The sequence below is a fragment of the Syngnathus leptorhynchus genome, chromosome 6 (assembly GCF_054491065.1).
Source record: "Syngnathus leptorhynchus isolate UIUO chromosome 6, UIUO_Slep, whole genome shotgun sequence".
Classification (NCBI taxonomy): domain Eukaryota; kingdom Metazoa; phylum Chordata; class Actinopteri; order Syngnathiformes; family Syngnathidae; genus Syngnathus; species Syngnathus leptorhynchus.
In genome coordinates, this window is record NC_141200.1 from 7,106,294 (window position 1) to 7,122,407 (window position 16,114).

Consider the following 16,114-nt stretch of genomic DNA (forward strand, 5'->3'; position numbering starts at 1 on the left):
GATATCTCGACTGTCTTTTTTTTGTGTGTGTCTCGTGCAAAAATGTACCGTAATTATAACTGTAGCAAGGTGAGGTTGCAGCCATAGGAAAGGAACTCTTGTAATGTAAATAACTGGCTGTAAAAAAAGATATACTGTATATCTGTTATTCTAGGTAGAAGATGCACAAGAAAAAGGCAATTTGGTCTTAGCAGCTGCCCACTCCCGGGAGAGCTCACCCTCAGGACAACCCCCGCACGGCCACACGCGCACCAGCCGTGCAGACTACTACCAGCAGCAGCTGATGGCTGAGCGGGAGCGTTTACGGGCCCAGGGTGAAGCCATGTTTCAGGGTAAGGGCCCCTTTGCCGCCGCCATAGCCGGAGCAGTGAAAGACCGTGAACGTCGCTTGGAGGAGCGGCGACGATCCACTGTCTTTCTCTCCGTCGGCACGATGGAGGGGGCATCCTCCGCCGGTACGGAGATCCCCTCTCTGCCTCAGTCTCATTCCATCGATGAGCGGATACTCACCAGAGAGCTTGGCCAGCTGCCACCTCCTGCCTTGGCCTTGAGCCCCTCACCTAGCGGGACCACCTTTATCCATCCACTGACAGGAAAGCCCCTGGACCCCAACTCCCCTCTGGCTCTTGCGCTGGCCGCAAGGGAGAGGGCACTGACCTCCCAGAGCCAATCCCCAACTAGCAGCCCAGAGCCATGGACTAAACAGGAACGGGTGGGGCAGGGCATAATATTCCTTGACACTCAGACCAAAGAGTTCCCTCATGGAGAGGGGCCACCCACATCTTCTCCTTTTACATCTCAAAGCTCCAAGGGAGTGGGGTCTGGCCTTGGATCCACCCCAGCTTCAGTGTTAGTCCCTCAGCCCACCAAACTCCCTTGGTCACCATCTATTGTACCGTTCCACCAGGAGATGGAGACCAGGATTGAGGAGAGGAAAGAGGACAAGACGCTAGAAGATAAGAAGAGCATGTTGATCAGTATTATGGACACGTCGCAGCAGAAAACAGCAGGATTAATTATGGTCCATGCGACCAGTAATGGCCAGGCTGGTGGCGAGGGTCCAGAGCTAGAACAGACAAGTGTCCCGACATCCAAAGAGCCGAGCAAGACTTTAAGTCCAAGGACTAAGTCCCCGAGCCCCACAGTCCCTTTACCCCAGCTTCAAAGTCAGCGTGCTGCCAGTCCAGCTCTAGAGAAGGCTCTGGTTCAGGGAAGCTCAGAGGAGGACGCAGATCCGTACACGGTGACGTTGCCCCCCGCCATGCTGTCCTCCAGCGACGAGGAAACACGAGAGGAGCTGCGGAAGATCGGTTATGTCCCACCACCTGATGAGTTTGCGAACGGGCTACTGGCACAGGCTCAGGCAAAGGGTATTTTACTCTCCCCAACCAAACCTTCTATCCCTTCCCCCACTACCCCGCCGACATCCACTCCCCAAACACCCTCAACCCCGATCACCCCAACTGTAACCCTCACCCAGCCTCAGCCTCCACCACAGCTTCCGCCTCCACCCAGCGCTACTCTCAGTGCGGCAGCTGTCTCAGGAAAACCCTCGGAGCCCCCACCGGTGAGCGAGTCCGGCTCTGCAGCAGATTCGGGTGTGGAGGAGTCTGACACGCGCAGCTCCAGCGAGCGGGAGAGAGACCACCACCTCGAGACCACCAGCACTGTCTCCACAGTTTCCAGCATGTCTACGCTCTCCTCAGAAAGCGGCGAACCAGCCGACACACACACCACACACACTTCCTATGCCGACGGGCAGACTTTTGTGCTCGACAAGCCGCCAGTGCCTCCGAAGCCCCGACTCAAGTCCCACATAGGAGGCAGTAAAGGCCCCGTCACCTTCAGGGACCCTCTGCTGAAGCAGAGTTCTGACAGTGAGCTGCTATCCCAGCAACAGGCCGCAGCGCTGGCTGCGGCGCTTGCCGGAGGTGCCGGGCTGCCCCCCGGTGGCTCGGCCTCTGTGACCGGACTAGCACCCACAAAGCCGCGCTACCTCTTCCAGCGGCGGTCCAAGCTATGGGGAGACCCGGTGGAGCCTCGCGGACCAGGGATGGGGCTCGGTATTGGGAGTTTGGGCAACCTCGGTGGGCTGGGACTAGGGCTGGGTGCCGATGAAGGGGCGAAACCCTCTGTAATGGGGGAGCTCAGTTCGCGACTTCAGCAGCTAAATAAAGACACGCGGTCATTGGGGGAGGAACCACTTGGAGCATCACTCGATCCTGGGAGGAAGTCTCCTGTAGCAGGTGCCAGGTAAGAGTACGGTTAAACTCAAGGAATCCATAGTCAAAAGTAGAGCACAATCACTCCTTAGTGAAACACAATGTTTGCTCAGAGGAGTTTTCCCAACAACTACTGTTGGTGTGTGTTTGAGTGTTGGGGAAATCATCCTATGCCTGAGAGTGCTTTTTATTTCTGCAGATGTGAGGACACTGGAGAGAGTAAACCCTAAGGTTGTAGAACACTAGGGTAAACTTTTTTTGTTTTTTTAATTACTGTTTCCTAACCAGCTTGTCAACTAATCCTATTGAAGACTATTCCCTTATACACTTATAGCTTCATTAGTTTCCTTTTGTTAAGTACTGTATTTCCTCACATAGCGGCCTCCTTTCTAACAGACGCCGTGCCTCGATTAATTGCCAATTGTGTCATCCACAAACTAAAGCCTGTTCATGTTGTAACTGTTACTTAGAGTTTGGGCGAAAGCGGAATCATTTTGTGGTTAAATATGACTGAAATGTTGTAATCAAGTAAAAATAGAGCGCAGTCGAGTAGTTACCTACCTCTGGCTGCTATATGAGGAAATAAGGTACATTGGTTACCTTGTTTGCATCATTTGATTATGTCTTTTAACTAGTACTTTGTACTTAGTTATTTAGCTTTAGTCAGCAATAATAGCACTCTTGTTTCTATAGTGACAGAAATGCGTTTTATAGCACATACAAGTTGGGTATTGTACTATGTCTGCTTGATGCAAACAAGGAAACTGGTCTTCAGGTGTGTGTGTGTGTGTGCATACCTGAGGGCTTCTCGTCAAACACACACACACACATGCACTCGCACAGATAGTTTGTAAGACTGAGACCCGCAGGATCCCCTTCCTTTTCCACACTTTCCCTGTGCTCCACCCAAAGTCGTTGTTCAAATAATACATCGTGTGATACGTCGACAGCTCTGTGGGCTCGTCACTGATAAATGCAAGATAAGAGCAAAAGCTGCCTTATCGCTGACACTATTATCAGTAAAACCCTCCAAGGATGTATCTTCAGATGTATTTGAACATGACTGAATTAATGGTGTGTCATGTCTCTGTTGAAAAGCCTTCTCACGGTCATTGCATCGACTCACCAATCAAATTTTGACCTTGTCGAAATGGCACACAGTCGAGCGTCTATTTAATTAACTCGAGAGTTCCCCGGTGGTTATATCATTTCATCACCAACATGGAATATCTGTGAATCGTTCAGAGGCTGTCACATCATCATCTCATTTCAAAATCAAGGATGAACTCATTATTACTATAAATCCGTGAAGATTCTCAGACATCTAGCTCATGGTAACCTGAAAAAGTCGAACGGGACTCGGTTGTTAAAGATGTATCACCTTTAATCCAAAAGACTTCTGACGTTTGAAATCCTGTGTCAAGCTCCCTCTATTATGTCACTCGAGCGACATAAATAGAAAAAACAAAAAAGATGGTGATACTATACCGATTTGGGATCGATTGTTGCCTCGATTAAACCTTTGGTGAGAAAGGCAATTTGTTGAAAGAACCATTGTTAAAGCTCCAAACAGCAGTAAAGCAATATAACTCACTCCCATTATATATTTGATACTTTTTGGTGTCGTTATCACTATAAATTAAATTGTTATTATTGTTTTGACACCTGTCCACACTTTTTCTTGTATTTTGGTAAAACTGAGGTATATACAATTTGATATGTGCGTTCAAGTCAAGCTAATTTGCGTAGCCCACAGGTGACTAGATTTTTATGAATGGTGTAGAGAGCAAATATTACGCTGGAAGCAGCAGTGGAGAGGATGGACTTGTGACAAAGACCATCATGCGCACCGTTACTTCCTCCTCACTGGCCGTGTGTCTGTCCAATCCCATACTCAATCACTCAGCCACTCAAAAACAACACACACATGCTTCCACATACCGTTCCGTGTCACGCCTCCACTCTGTGCTCCATGCTTTTGGGTGCTTGTTATGTTTCGATTCAGTTCGTCTGTCCCTGACTGTCCACGGTAATGGAAAAAATGCACTCAAGCGAAGTTACACAAAGTAGTTGTCCTGCTATAAATTGTCAAATGTACAAGTAAAATACATTCTCAAAAGTCTTGGAACAATCTCTTATTTTCTTTTATACATTTCAGCTTGAATGCAACAAGAGCAAAAACATCAAGAAAAGAGTTAAGAGATACATGTTTGTTTTTTCCCCCGTGGGTGTAGTGTGTTTTTCTTTGTGCAGTTGTTTGAAATTGTGAATCGTGTGCTCATTCCTCTCTCATGTGCTCGAGCCTACTCTGCTGTCATTGTCATGTTTCCCCGAACGTACGCACACATCATACTAAAGAATCAAAAGTACGTTTATTTTCGAAGAAAATATTGCACTCTCGTTTTTAAATTGTTTAGTAATAGCAAATTAACCACTCGTGGATTTAAATTAAAAAAAATAATGAATGGGAAATAGTTATTTTCCTGACACATTAGTTTTTATTGAATTAGTTACAATAAATCAGTGAACTAAACGCTAAATCAGGTGTAAGAATAAAACGAATGAAAAAATATTAAATGCATGTAAACTAAGTTGATTTTAAGCAAATGTATTATCTGATTTACATGTCAATTCATTTATTCTATACACTGAGTCAATCGTAAGAATACAAACATCAAATTGAATGGAGTCATCAGGAATAACAGATTTCTTAATGATCTGTTGGCTGGATTAAAGAACAGAGTCATAATTAAATTCACCCAAATATATCAAACACCTCACTTGTACTATAACAACAATTATAAACATGTGTTTATTGGCCACAACATCTGTGACACACACACACACACACAACTCACAACACGTGTAGCATGTCAAAGACAGCAGGCGAAGGGCCCGAGGTCATCAACACGTCTGCTTAGTGGGCTGCGTCCCATGCGAGTGATGCTAACATTCTCTTCCATTGCTCTCTCTTTGCTCGCCTTGCATGTTCCGCCCCTGCTGCCCTGATCTGATTGGTGTAGAACTGACTGTGCGCCCAGGAGGGCAGGACCACTGTGTAAGTGTGCATGGAGCTCATCTCATGTCAACCCCCTTTGTCGTCTGAGCTTCTTTTTATTTTTTTTATGTCTTGGTTCAAGTGCACCTCTTGTCGCAGTGTTTCCCAACCTCATTTAGCCAAAACACATGTGACAAAAAAGTCACAGCACACCACTGAACAAAAATATCCTAAAAAGTATATACACTGAAATCATGTGTGAAATCAGGGCCGAAAAAAAATAAAATAAAGTGTAATTGGATAATGTCGCGTCACACCTGATGATCACATAGTGGTTGGGAATGCCTGCCTTGAATCTCACCGTATTGTTGCTGTCCAATGAAAGAGATGTATTCTCCATCCAATCATAGCCTACTTTTATTTTTGTTTGAAAGAGGAGATACATGATTTTCATCAGCGAGTAAGGCTTTGCAAACAACACGCATGCAAGAAATGACATCAACACATGTCCTCCCTGCTCCTTCCTGCTCGAAACAAACCAGACGAACATTTTCTGTAACTGCAAATTATTCAACTCCAATCTTGCCATTTTCCACAATAATTTACGGCCTAATAGTTGCTAATCAGTGGTAATGTAACATTAAGGCCAGATTTGAAAAAGGAGGTTTTCCTCTCCTGTAGATTTTATAGCTAGAGTGGGTGAATGGTGATTATCTCGAGTTACATGACACATTTAATTACATGCATTGCTACTCTACATTTCAGGAAAGGGGGAGATTTTGAAGAATTGCGATTAGAAGAATTTCCAGATTTACCAGTTGCGAATTTAGAGTGAATCCATGCATCACATTTTCACGAATACGTCCTTAAAATATTCACAAGACCTGTATTTCTTTTTTCACGGAGGGTGAAAAAAAATAGAGATAGTCTAATAGAGTCTATGTTATGTTGATTCATCTTCGCTTTTTTGAACAGTTTTGTTCCTACAGGATTTTTCACCTCAGTCTTAAGTGGTGTGACGAACCTAGTGAGCAGTTTTTTTCTGTCAGGTTAAAGCTCAAGACTGAACTCGATTGCGTTGAAGAATTGCTCTGATTTTGTCACAGTTGTTGACCTCTACCTTTGCACTAACTTCAACTTCTGACGCCAAGTTTAAGTTTGCACCAAGTGGTACAATTTGTTTTGATTTGAGTAAAGCTCTTTCTGAGTTCTTCAAAAAACGGAGCATGAGGGTATTTACAAGTAATGAATCAAAAAAAGACTGTATTTTGTCAGACACATTTGGAGACTTCATCTGACTGAATAACTTGGGCATTTTGAAAGATCGGTGAAGGTGCAGAGGCCTTCAGCAGAGGTTTGCAATGGTCCCGCTCCACTGTGCACAAGCATCACTGAAACCTCACTGAAGGAGTAACTGAGGTTAGGCTCAGATATCTTTGGGGGTAAAAAAAATAATAATAAAAAATGAAGCTATCAAGACCGCTTGGTGGAAATTCAGCCTGTTTCCATTCTGACCTGACCTCAAGCCCCTTTGCTTTTATGTCTGCTTCTGCTCATCTCATTCAGACTTTTCAGCAGTCTAGGTGAACTCCACACCATTTCTCAGAGAAGCTATGGCACCACGTACACCATCCGCCCCGGCAGCCGCTACCCCGTCATGCGACGCACCCCCAGCCCGGGCTCCCCCGACCGGGGCGACCCCCTCGCACGCTACTCGAGCTACTCGCCGACCACGCCCCCTCCGACCATCCTCAAATCCTCCAGCCTCAGCCTACCGCAGGAGCCCAAGGAGGTCCGCTTCGTAATGCGGAGCTCCAGCGCCCGCTCTCGTTCCCGTTCGTCATCACCGTCGCCCTCTCACTCGCCTGGTTTGGGCTCGCCGCTGCTGGCGCTCAGACCCTTCCACCAGAAGCCCCTGCACCTTTGGAACAAGTACGATGTGGGCGACTGGTTGGAGAGCATCAACCTGGGCGAGCACCGCGCCGGCTTCCAGGAGCACGAGATCGAGGGCTCCCACCTGCCGGCGCTAACCAAGGACGACTTCGCTGAGCTTGGCGTGACGCGGGTGGGCCACCGCATGAACATCGAGCGGGCGCTCAAGCAGCTGCTGGAGAGCTGACCCCAGCCCTGAGACCACATCCACAACGGCGGCTGAGTGGATGGAAAGGCAACAGCTCCTCTTTAAACCGGGCGGCGCCGATGTTTGGCTGAAAGGAGGAGCCAGAAGCTTCATCCTCCACGTCCCGGAGGAGATGACGTCTCCATGTTGTTGGGCTCTACCACACGTTAAGCCTCGTGTCATTTTCAATTGGCAATCAAAAATCCAAACTGAAAGAGTGACGGATTTGTTTTTTCATTTCACACAGTAAATGAAAAAAAAAAAATAGTGTTTTAATTGTTTGCTGAAATCAAAAATCTAAATTCTGAAAATGAACCAAAAGACTGAATTTGAGTTTTGTATTTAATCAGTCAGGTTTTTATGACAAGTGTGGCAATGCGCTGCCACAATCATAATAGACAACCACAGTCCTTCAAAAAGTAATAAAATGGATACACATTCCTTAATTTAAGTGAAATTACCTGCAAACCAGGAAGAAAATTTCCTACAATATACAGTTGTGTCAAAACTAACCCAATCCAGGTTTAAAAAAAAAAAAAAAGGAACAATTCACTCCTTGCTTTTGCTTAATTCAATTATTTCATATATTCCTCATTTCATACAATTTTTGCAGGGGCATATTTGCTTGATAGATTATGATTGTGATCAGGACTTTACTGTTGCGCTGTACCCAAAAATATTTTTATATAAACCTGACCAATTAAATATTCAAATAAAATTCAGTCCTGTTTTTTTGGGGGGGTTTATTTTGAGTTTCCTGTTTTTGATCAGAAGTTATAATTGAGTAAGGAAAATTCATCCTTTTTTTTTTCTAAATGAGCTGAACAAACAATTACAGAGTCACCTTTTACTTCTGGGGATTTCTAATTGCCAATTAAAAACAGAAAAAATGAATGATACATGGTTTGCCCTCCTCCCCTCTCTACCTCTTACCCCACCATCCACCAGGCCAAGCCTTTTTGTGGTTTTCGAGTAAAGGAGGAACGAGTTCTCGCTCCAATTAAGAAAAAAAAAAGCTCAGTTGCCTTTCAACAATATTTGTACAGAGATGGACGACGGCGGCGGCGAACACAATGGAGTACCACAACGTGTCTGCTGAATATCTGCTGTTGTTTTTGAAGAAAGCCCCAACGGGAGCAGCTTCACAGACCACAGGAGGAGCCTTGCTATACCCAGACTGTGCTATCCATTCCTTTTGAAGAATGTTTAACCAACACTCGTGGCTTTTTTCATAATCAATTTTTTTTGGGTTTTCCAAAGGGAATCTTTCTTATGTACAGTGGATATAAACAGTCTACACACCCCTGATTAAATGCCAAGTTTTTCTGATGTAAAAAAAAATAAAAATAATCAGACCAAGATAAATACATTCAAACTTTTCCACCATTAATATGACATAACCTGTACAACAGAATTGTTAGAATAAATACAGAAGGTCCTGGAACTTTATTTGCGGTTAATCAAAGGCACTTCAAAAGTTGACGTGTTTTGTTAAATTCTGAATACAGCCATAACGGCAGTTACTTTAAGAAGGTCTCCATATGTGTGTAACCACATTATCTCAGATGTTTATTTTGACTCCTACCCCATTGAGTTGTACAGGTTACAGGTAATTTTAATGGTAGAAAAGGTTTTTGAAATAATGTAATGTTGTGTCCTTTTTTTATATCTCAAAAATCCAGCATTGAACGGCTGGGTGTAGACTTTTTATTATCGGTATTATATAACAATATGAATATATTTCTAATGATGGCTTTCAATTTTGGAAAGGAGAAAATGAATCTGCACCTGTGTACGGTTTTTATGATAGAAAACAAAGAGGAATCTATTCCAATAGTTTAACTAATTTCTTCAACTTATACACTATATATTTGAAGGAGGGAAAACGTGTATTAATATGGACATGATTTTTTTGTGAGGGGTCCATCCCCTTATGTGCACATTTTCCTCAAACTGTAGCATGACGAGTCGCATCATGTATTTTGTTTTATTCTTAATATTCCTTTCTTACGGTCTTCCTTCATACTAAAGGGCATCCCAAAATGTGAGGCAAAAATCCTGCTGTACGAGACAGCGAATCCAAACAAAAGGCTCTTCTACCTCTCAGCAATGGAAGGTTGGGGCACTGGGTACAATAATTTGCTTAGGTGCTCACAATGGGATTGTTATTACCAACGTGCTCTTCGTCACCTCTTTGCACCACAATTGATTTGAAATGTAACATGATGGAAGCAATGTCGCTGAAAAGGGTTGACAGATATAAATCAATTAAGGCACGGCGGCCATTTTAAATTGAGTACCAGCATTTTAAGAAGCTCAATTGTATCCGTATTTGTATGCGTGTACTGCGTAAACCAACGGGTTTGCGCTATTTTCTAAATCAAAGGGACCAAGAATGCTATTGATCAAGGGATTCAAAATTACATTGGCATTAGAACATTATAGCAGTGCAAGTAAATTTCATATAAGAAAGTTTATTGACGCTTTTGTGTTTGACACAATTTTTACCATTGCGATTTGGAACAGTGGCAAAGTCTAACGTTCTCGACGCGCTCCAGTAAAACTTCCATCGCTGAGATGGTCAATGCCGCGCCTTCACACCAGCCACATTTTTCCAATCAAAGCTCAATGAGCCAAACACAAGAGACTGCGGGGATGGGAATATCTCTGCAAGGTCTTTATCATCAACGTGGCGGGCTTGAAGCATCGCAACTCGTCAATATGTATCGCTGCTATCCACTTAGTAAGCAGAACACCGTGGCAAACTGTGAAGAGCGACGAGAGCCAGGTTGTCCAAAGAGACAAGGTTACAATCTCACCAAGGAACAGTGAGCTCATTTTTTGTGCGCCCACTCGAACAATATCTAAAGAAGTTCTTTTTTTTTTCCCCCTCAAGAATAAAAAAATAAATAAAAATAAAATAGCGTTGGTGGGATGTAAGAGTAGCTAGCGCTCACTGTGACATCACTCACACACTTTGAACTGCTTGTTTTTTTCCCTCTTTTCTCACTGTGGCTAGATTTTTGTAGTGTGTGGAACATAATGATACAAAAAAAAAAACACAAAAGACATGTTCAATCCATTCTAAACATACGATACTTGTAAAATATATTTTAAAAATTGAAAAAATGTATTTTAAATCAGAAGCAATGTATATAGGATAGATTTCTTATAAATTTTTGGAAGACAAAAAATATCTATACATAGGTCTATATAGATATATATATACAGTATATATATATATATATGTGAATGTTTGGCATACAGTATATGCATAATTAACCACCTGTGAAAAAGGTGAGCAGATTTTATTCTTTCTATGATCTTTTCAATTATGAACTTTAGGGGATGATTTGCACAAAACATAAAAGGTGACAAGGTGCTAACATAGAAGCCACCCATCATCCAAGTGCGTGCATCTGGTCCCCCCCCCCCAACCCAACACCTCCCCTCAACCCTCCAAACCACAATGTTGTGTATGTGTTTGTATGAGAGTGTAAATGTTTGCTTGCTGGTTTACATCCATCTTTACAATGAGTCCACAAGAGCCTTACTGTATTACCATCAGAGATACCTACAATATATGGCTTTGAGACATTTGCTCAAAAGCACACATGATTGAGTGCGCTATATGGACAAAAGTACGTGGATCTTTAAATGACTTGGATTTGATTTTCCCCAAATGCGATTTGTTTTTTTGTTTTTACACTTGATCTTTCAATTGTCGCTTAAAATGCCACAATTGGAATAGTTGTTGAGCATTTTCTCAGTAGTGTTCTACTTTTTTGGCATCAGTCATTTGAAATTTGAATATTGGCTAAACAAAATGTTCTCAGCGAACAAAATTACATTGGTTTTATGTTGAAAAAAAATGTATCAAAATTGTATCAATTAATGAAATAATCCCCCCTTGTACTATGTCTTAATGGAGGCTTTCTTGTCTCTGCTTGGGAATCTGTAGCCCCCTTGCATTAATTCATAATGCCCAAAAGTCACCTGCTGTTGTCACGGTCATGGAAGCTATTCAAATGTGACAAATGGCACGGCCGTACGGTGAGAAAACATAGAAGTAAATGGCCAAAATGCTCCCACACGCTCTGTTTTGGGGAAAGAAAAAAAAAAAGACAGGAGCAAATGTAGCCTCTCCAGACTGGTGACATAGACAGTCCAGAAAACCCATCCAAACATTCTGTTATGAACTTTAATCCCCAAATTGTCCAAAACATTCCAAGGTGCTTCTCAAGACTTTTGTCCAAATTGTGTGCCTGTGTGTATTTGGAACAAACATCTTCACAGTCAATTGTGCATTGTGAACATAATTCCCACCTTTGATTTGATCAATTTCACTGCTTTGTTGACCACTTTCACTTCCCGTGTGCCCTTTATGACACCAACGCTTTGAGTTGATCCGATATGGGACAAATACGAAAAGCAAAATGTGCCAAAAAAAAAAAAAAAGAGCAACTTTATAGTGTATATTTGTCATTAGAACTCTCCTAGTTGCAGCATTTTTGGAGCTGTTCACACTCAATAAAATGGTGCCATCTCCTGAAAATCTTGAGAAATGCATTTGACATTTGATAGCTCGCTCACTTCTTGACCACCACACTGGACATGCAGTCAAGACTCGACTGTGTCAGTCATTTACAATAAGTACAGAGGCAGGCTTTATATAAAGTCTATGTGTGTGTGTGTGTGTGTGTGTGTGTGTATACACAAGTCCGAGCCTCTAAATTTTGACCTTTGTTTTTTCCATTTTGACTTTGTGGCGAAAGTATTGCAGTTTATGAACACGCAATTGTTTTGAGAACACAGTTGTGACACATCATTTGGGGCTAATGAGTGGAAGTGAGGGGGTTATCGTCGTGTTTCAATCAACAAAGCACAATCCACACGGCGAAGGTGCGCTGTGAACTTTTTAAAAAGCCTGTCTGGTAACCCACTGAGCTTATCATGGAAGGGTTTTCATTTTCTTTTCACTGTTGTTGGTTTTTTTTTCCCCCTTTTCTTGTTTGCACTGAAGTTTTTCAATGGTGGATCCCTTGCAATGTCTCAGCCTTGTCGCGTGGCGCTGTTGATAACACATCATTCAGCCCCAATGCAACAATAAAACCAATAAGTGGACATACAAGCGAATTGAGGCAGCGACGGTTACGAGATGTTGCAGGGTATAGTGCCGCCGCAGAGATACATTTATTATATTATGTAATACATTTATAATTAAAATATGAACTGCTAAGTCAGTGCCTTGGTACATTTATTCACAATTTACAACACTTACACAACTTATTGACATTGTTGAAATAAAAATGACATTCCTTGTTTTCCAGTAAGAAAATGACATTGTTGATGATTTGAGTAAACTGCTGCTCGAGAGGTCGTTGATTTTTTTTTATTACACACTACATTTGAGTTTTCATTTATAGGCTGCTGCTGCTGCTGCTGCTGCTAGCAAACAGGCTGTGCAGCCTGTAACTAATGTAGCCAAAACAACACCAGAAACAAGGAAGCGGAAGTGGTTCATGGTACATGGTGACAGGTACAGTTGCTAAGGGGTGGAAAATATCATGGGAATTTAGAAAATAAAGTATTTGCCACAGGTACAGTGCTGCTTTGAGATATGAGTTGTCCCTTGGCCTATTGGCTTGAGCTGGTGATGGAGACACTGAAGCTTCAAATTTGCAACATGAAATAGCCATATGGTGCTCAGAGCTCAAGAAAGTACATTTTGTTGCACTGCAGTGACGTTATGTCAAGCTGGATGACAGCACTATCCAGACTTTAACTGTTTCAATTCTTCCAGCAGGTAACCTGGATACAAATTGCAAGAGGCCCTCAGTTTACTAAGGTCCCAAACATGCGCGATTTCGAGGGGATGTATGGCACACAATGAACTTGTTTGCACAGAGGTGTAAAAATACATAGTCACATGACAAGAGATTGCAATCTCAGTTACCACCGTATTTGCTGCATTAGCGTAGGCGAGTGACTGACAATAGCGGGTTACGACATAAACACGGAACTACGTCGTAAATCGAGGACCCGTGTTTACCAACAATACATAAGCGCAAGTCTAGCAGAGGTCGTGATACCGCTTCAGGACAGAGGATGATGGCTACGTGAGGACTTTGGTCAGGGCAACTCTGGGCTCTCCTCCCTATTGACGTCACCGCCCTCCGCATTTGAATGCACTTCATTCTTCTCAAGCTCAAACTTCTACAAAAGATAAAATATCATCATTGTGTTGAAATACAAGTAAATCATTCTTTATGGATGTTTTTTTTTCTTTTCTTATTAAGACAGTTAAGATGTTGGCTTCATACTAGCACCAGTGGAAAGCATCAACTTGCCTCCAGTTCTTGCATGACTTCATCCATGAAGTCGCTAGGGTTTTGCTTGTATTCCACGGCTCGCTTGATCATCTCCCGGAACATCTGTCGGGACAAGTTAGAAATCGGACTACAGCCAGTTGGGAAAAAGCACATGGGACCACATTCACCTGCATTAAAAAAGACAAAACCTCATACCTTAACGACGTTAGTGCCATCGGCAGCAGATACAAAGTAAAAAGGGAGTCCTTTCTTTTTGGCAAAGTTGAAACTTCGCTGGGTCACCTTCATGTCAGCTGCAGATGGAAACGTACCGGTGAGGTCATCAAGCTGCCATTGTCATTGTTAGTTACGCGGAGCTGGAAAACAATGGAGACCCACCGTCGATCTTGTTGGCAACCACACAGCAGGGGATTTCGGGTCTGTACTCTCTCAGCTCCTTGTACCAGCTGGCCAGGTTCTTGTAAGTGATCTTCCTCTGGACGTCAAAAACCTTACGTGCGAAACAAGAGAAGAGAGTTTAGGGTGCAAATCCAGCCCAGGTGTGCAGGTCATGTTTTAAGTAATATTGCTCTCCAACTACGATGATTGCATGTCTTACCATGATGCAAGCGTGTGCTTTGTGAAAGTATGAGGGGTGCAGGCTCTGAAACCTCTCCTGGCCAGCCGTATCCCAGAAATCTGTTGATCAAGTCAACGTTAACTGCAACTTGCTGAGACCAAGAAGTGTGTGTGGGTGTGTGTGCTACAACGTACCCACAGCCACAGTTCTGTTGGCCAGAGTGGCTGTGTGCTTGTAGAGTGTCAACGCGTACGTTGACAACTGTTGAGGACGACTGAAGGAGGAATTAAGGAATTGCCGCTTTTCCCAACTGAATGGGACCAAATCAGCTTGGCTCGTTTTTGGAGGGAAGTGGCCCATGTAAAGCAAAGTGGAAAATGTGGACTACACTGCATAGGACAGAAAATTTACACTTAACTATAGATTGCAAAGGCTAAATTGAGGCAATGGGAGCTCTTTGTTTGTTTCTTCTCTTCTTCTCTAAAACATCCAAAATAACGAGGATATTATGCTAATTGGCTAACAATATAGTTATGTAAGTGGTCTTGGCCATTTCCTAATGTGCTGTGGCAATTATAGCTACAGGAAATGCTTATGGTATATATCACAAGGCAATGTAATGAGTTGGTAATCCAATACTGCTGTCCTTGCTACCCATGAAGGATACTATTCGTCCAGAAGAAATCTCTCCATCAGCCTGAAGAAATATTTCAGAGCAACAAGTTCACAATGACACATTTGTGTTTGTTTTTCTGACAACATACTTGGATTTGCCGACTGCACTGTCGCCCAGACAGATGATCTTCACTTGTTCGTCCGCGTCGTACTTCTTTTGGTCCAGCTCGGGAATGTTGTTGTCATCATCGTCAGCAGCCATTTCCTCTCCTCCTCCTCCTTGTGTGTGCTTTTACCTCCACTTCAATTTAAGACGATTTCGACATTGCGAAATAACTTCCCAAGCTAACAAAGAGTAGTGGCTCACCCTGTCCACCGACTGGTTAGCAAAGACTGAGCGGGCGGCGTTATATTTCGCCTGTGTACATTTGACTTGTTAGTCAAGTTAGTCTTGAGCTCAAATGAAATCTGATAACGACGGCATCTGAGGACACCTTTTTTAATAGATCGAACGGATTTTGTGCAGTTTGACTTGCTAACTGGCTGGCCCCGAGTAACCGAATTCAGCTACCGTGGATATTGAGTTACGTTTTACTACCACGTCGCCACTATTTATCATGTATATATCTATATTTTGATTTTGTAAAGTAGTCGATGTGAAAATGCCACACGTCTATTACCTTTCCGTTCGTAAATTTACAAATCCGTGCTGGCGGCGGTTTGTGTTTCTACGCAACGGGGACGCCTAAAGGACCCCTCCGCCTTTGATTTGGGAGTCTGTGCTAGTGCCTGATAGAATGTCCTTTGACATACTACATATAGGGCGGAGGTGAAATAGTGGTGTGCATTCCAGTTCTTTTAAGTGTTTTAAGAATCTTTAGAATCTGCGCATGGCGTTTTTTTAAACGCACATATAAGTGCTTATAAAAAGAAAGAAACATACCGACATTTAATCCTTTGCGCCTGCAGACATTCAAGATGATAATAAAACATAACGACGACTATACTATAGCGCACATGCAGACGTGAGGAGCGTAGAATTCAAATAACCTCTCGTTTTTATTCCATCAGTATGGTGAAGAATTGAACTGCAAACGCATCCAAAATGAAAAACCATGTCACGTGTAGCAGCGTTAAGGCTGATGACTTTGAGTTCAACAAGTCTCTGGCCTTTGCTTGAGCTGCTCCATAAAACCATATAGTGTATATACCATTCCATGTCGATTAGCGAAGTCTTCATAGTGTAGTGGATAGTGCTCTTGACTCTCA

At 43.0% G+C, this 16,114-nt stretch overlaps 2 protein-coding genes across 3 annotated transcripts in view; one reads left to right on the top strand and one right to left on the bottom strand.

The window, feature by feature from the left end:
• The window catches only part of shank3a (SH3 and multiple ankyrin repeat domains 3a), a 122,815-nt gene extending 109,891 nt beyond the window's left edge, over positions 1-12,924 (top strand). The window contains exons 23-24 of one of the 2 annotated variants that reach the window (XM_085913334.1): positions 155-2,253; positions 6,787-12,924. In XM_085913334.1, coding sequence (XP_085769460.1) covers positions 155-2,253; positions 6,787-7,339 — 2,652 coding nt within the window. In that variant the 3' untranslated portion in view covers positions 7,340-12,924. The remainder of the gene's footprint in view (positions 1-154; positions 2,254-6,786) is intronic. The other variant, XM_085913332.1, reaches the window with a different exon arrangement.
• On the bottom strand, positions 12,580-15,647 carry rabl2 (RAB, member of RAS oncogene family-like 2). The gene is made up of 8 exons (XM_085913335.1): positions 14,995-15,647; positions 14,898-14,927; positions 14,425-14,504; positions 14,270-14,349; positions 14,050-14,161; positions 13,867-13,964; positions 13,690-13,773; positions 12,580-13,555 (listed from the first exon to the last, which is right to left on the bottom strand). Exons 1-8 carry the CDS (start codon positions 15,105-15,107, stop codon positions 13,472-13,474), a joined length of 681 nt encoding a protein of 226 aa, XP_085769461.1. The 5' UTR covers positions 15,108-15,647; the 3' UTR covers positions 12,580-13,471.
• Positions 15,648-16,114: the final 467 nt, after the last annotated feature.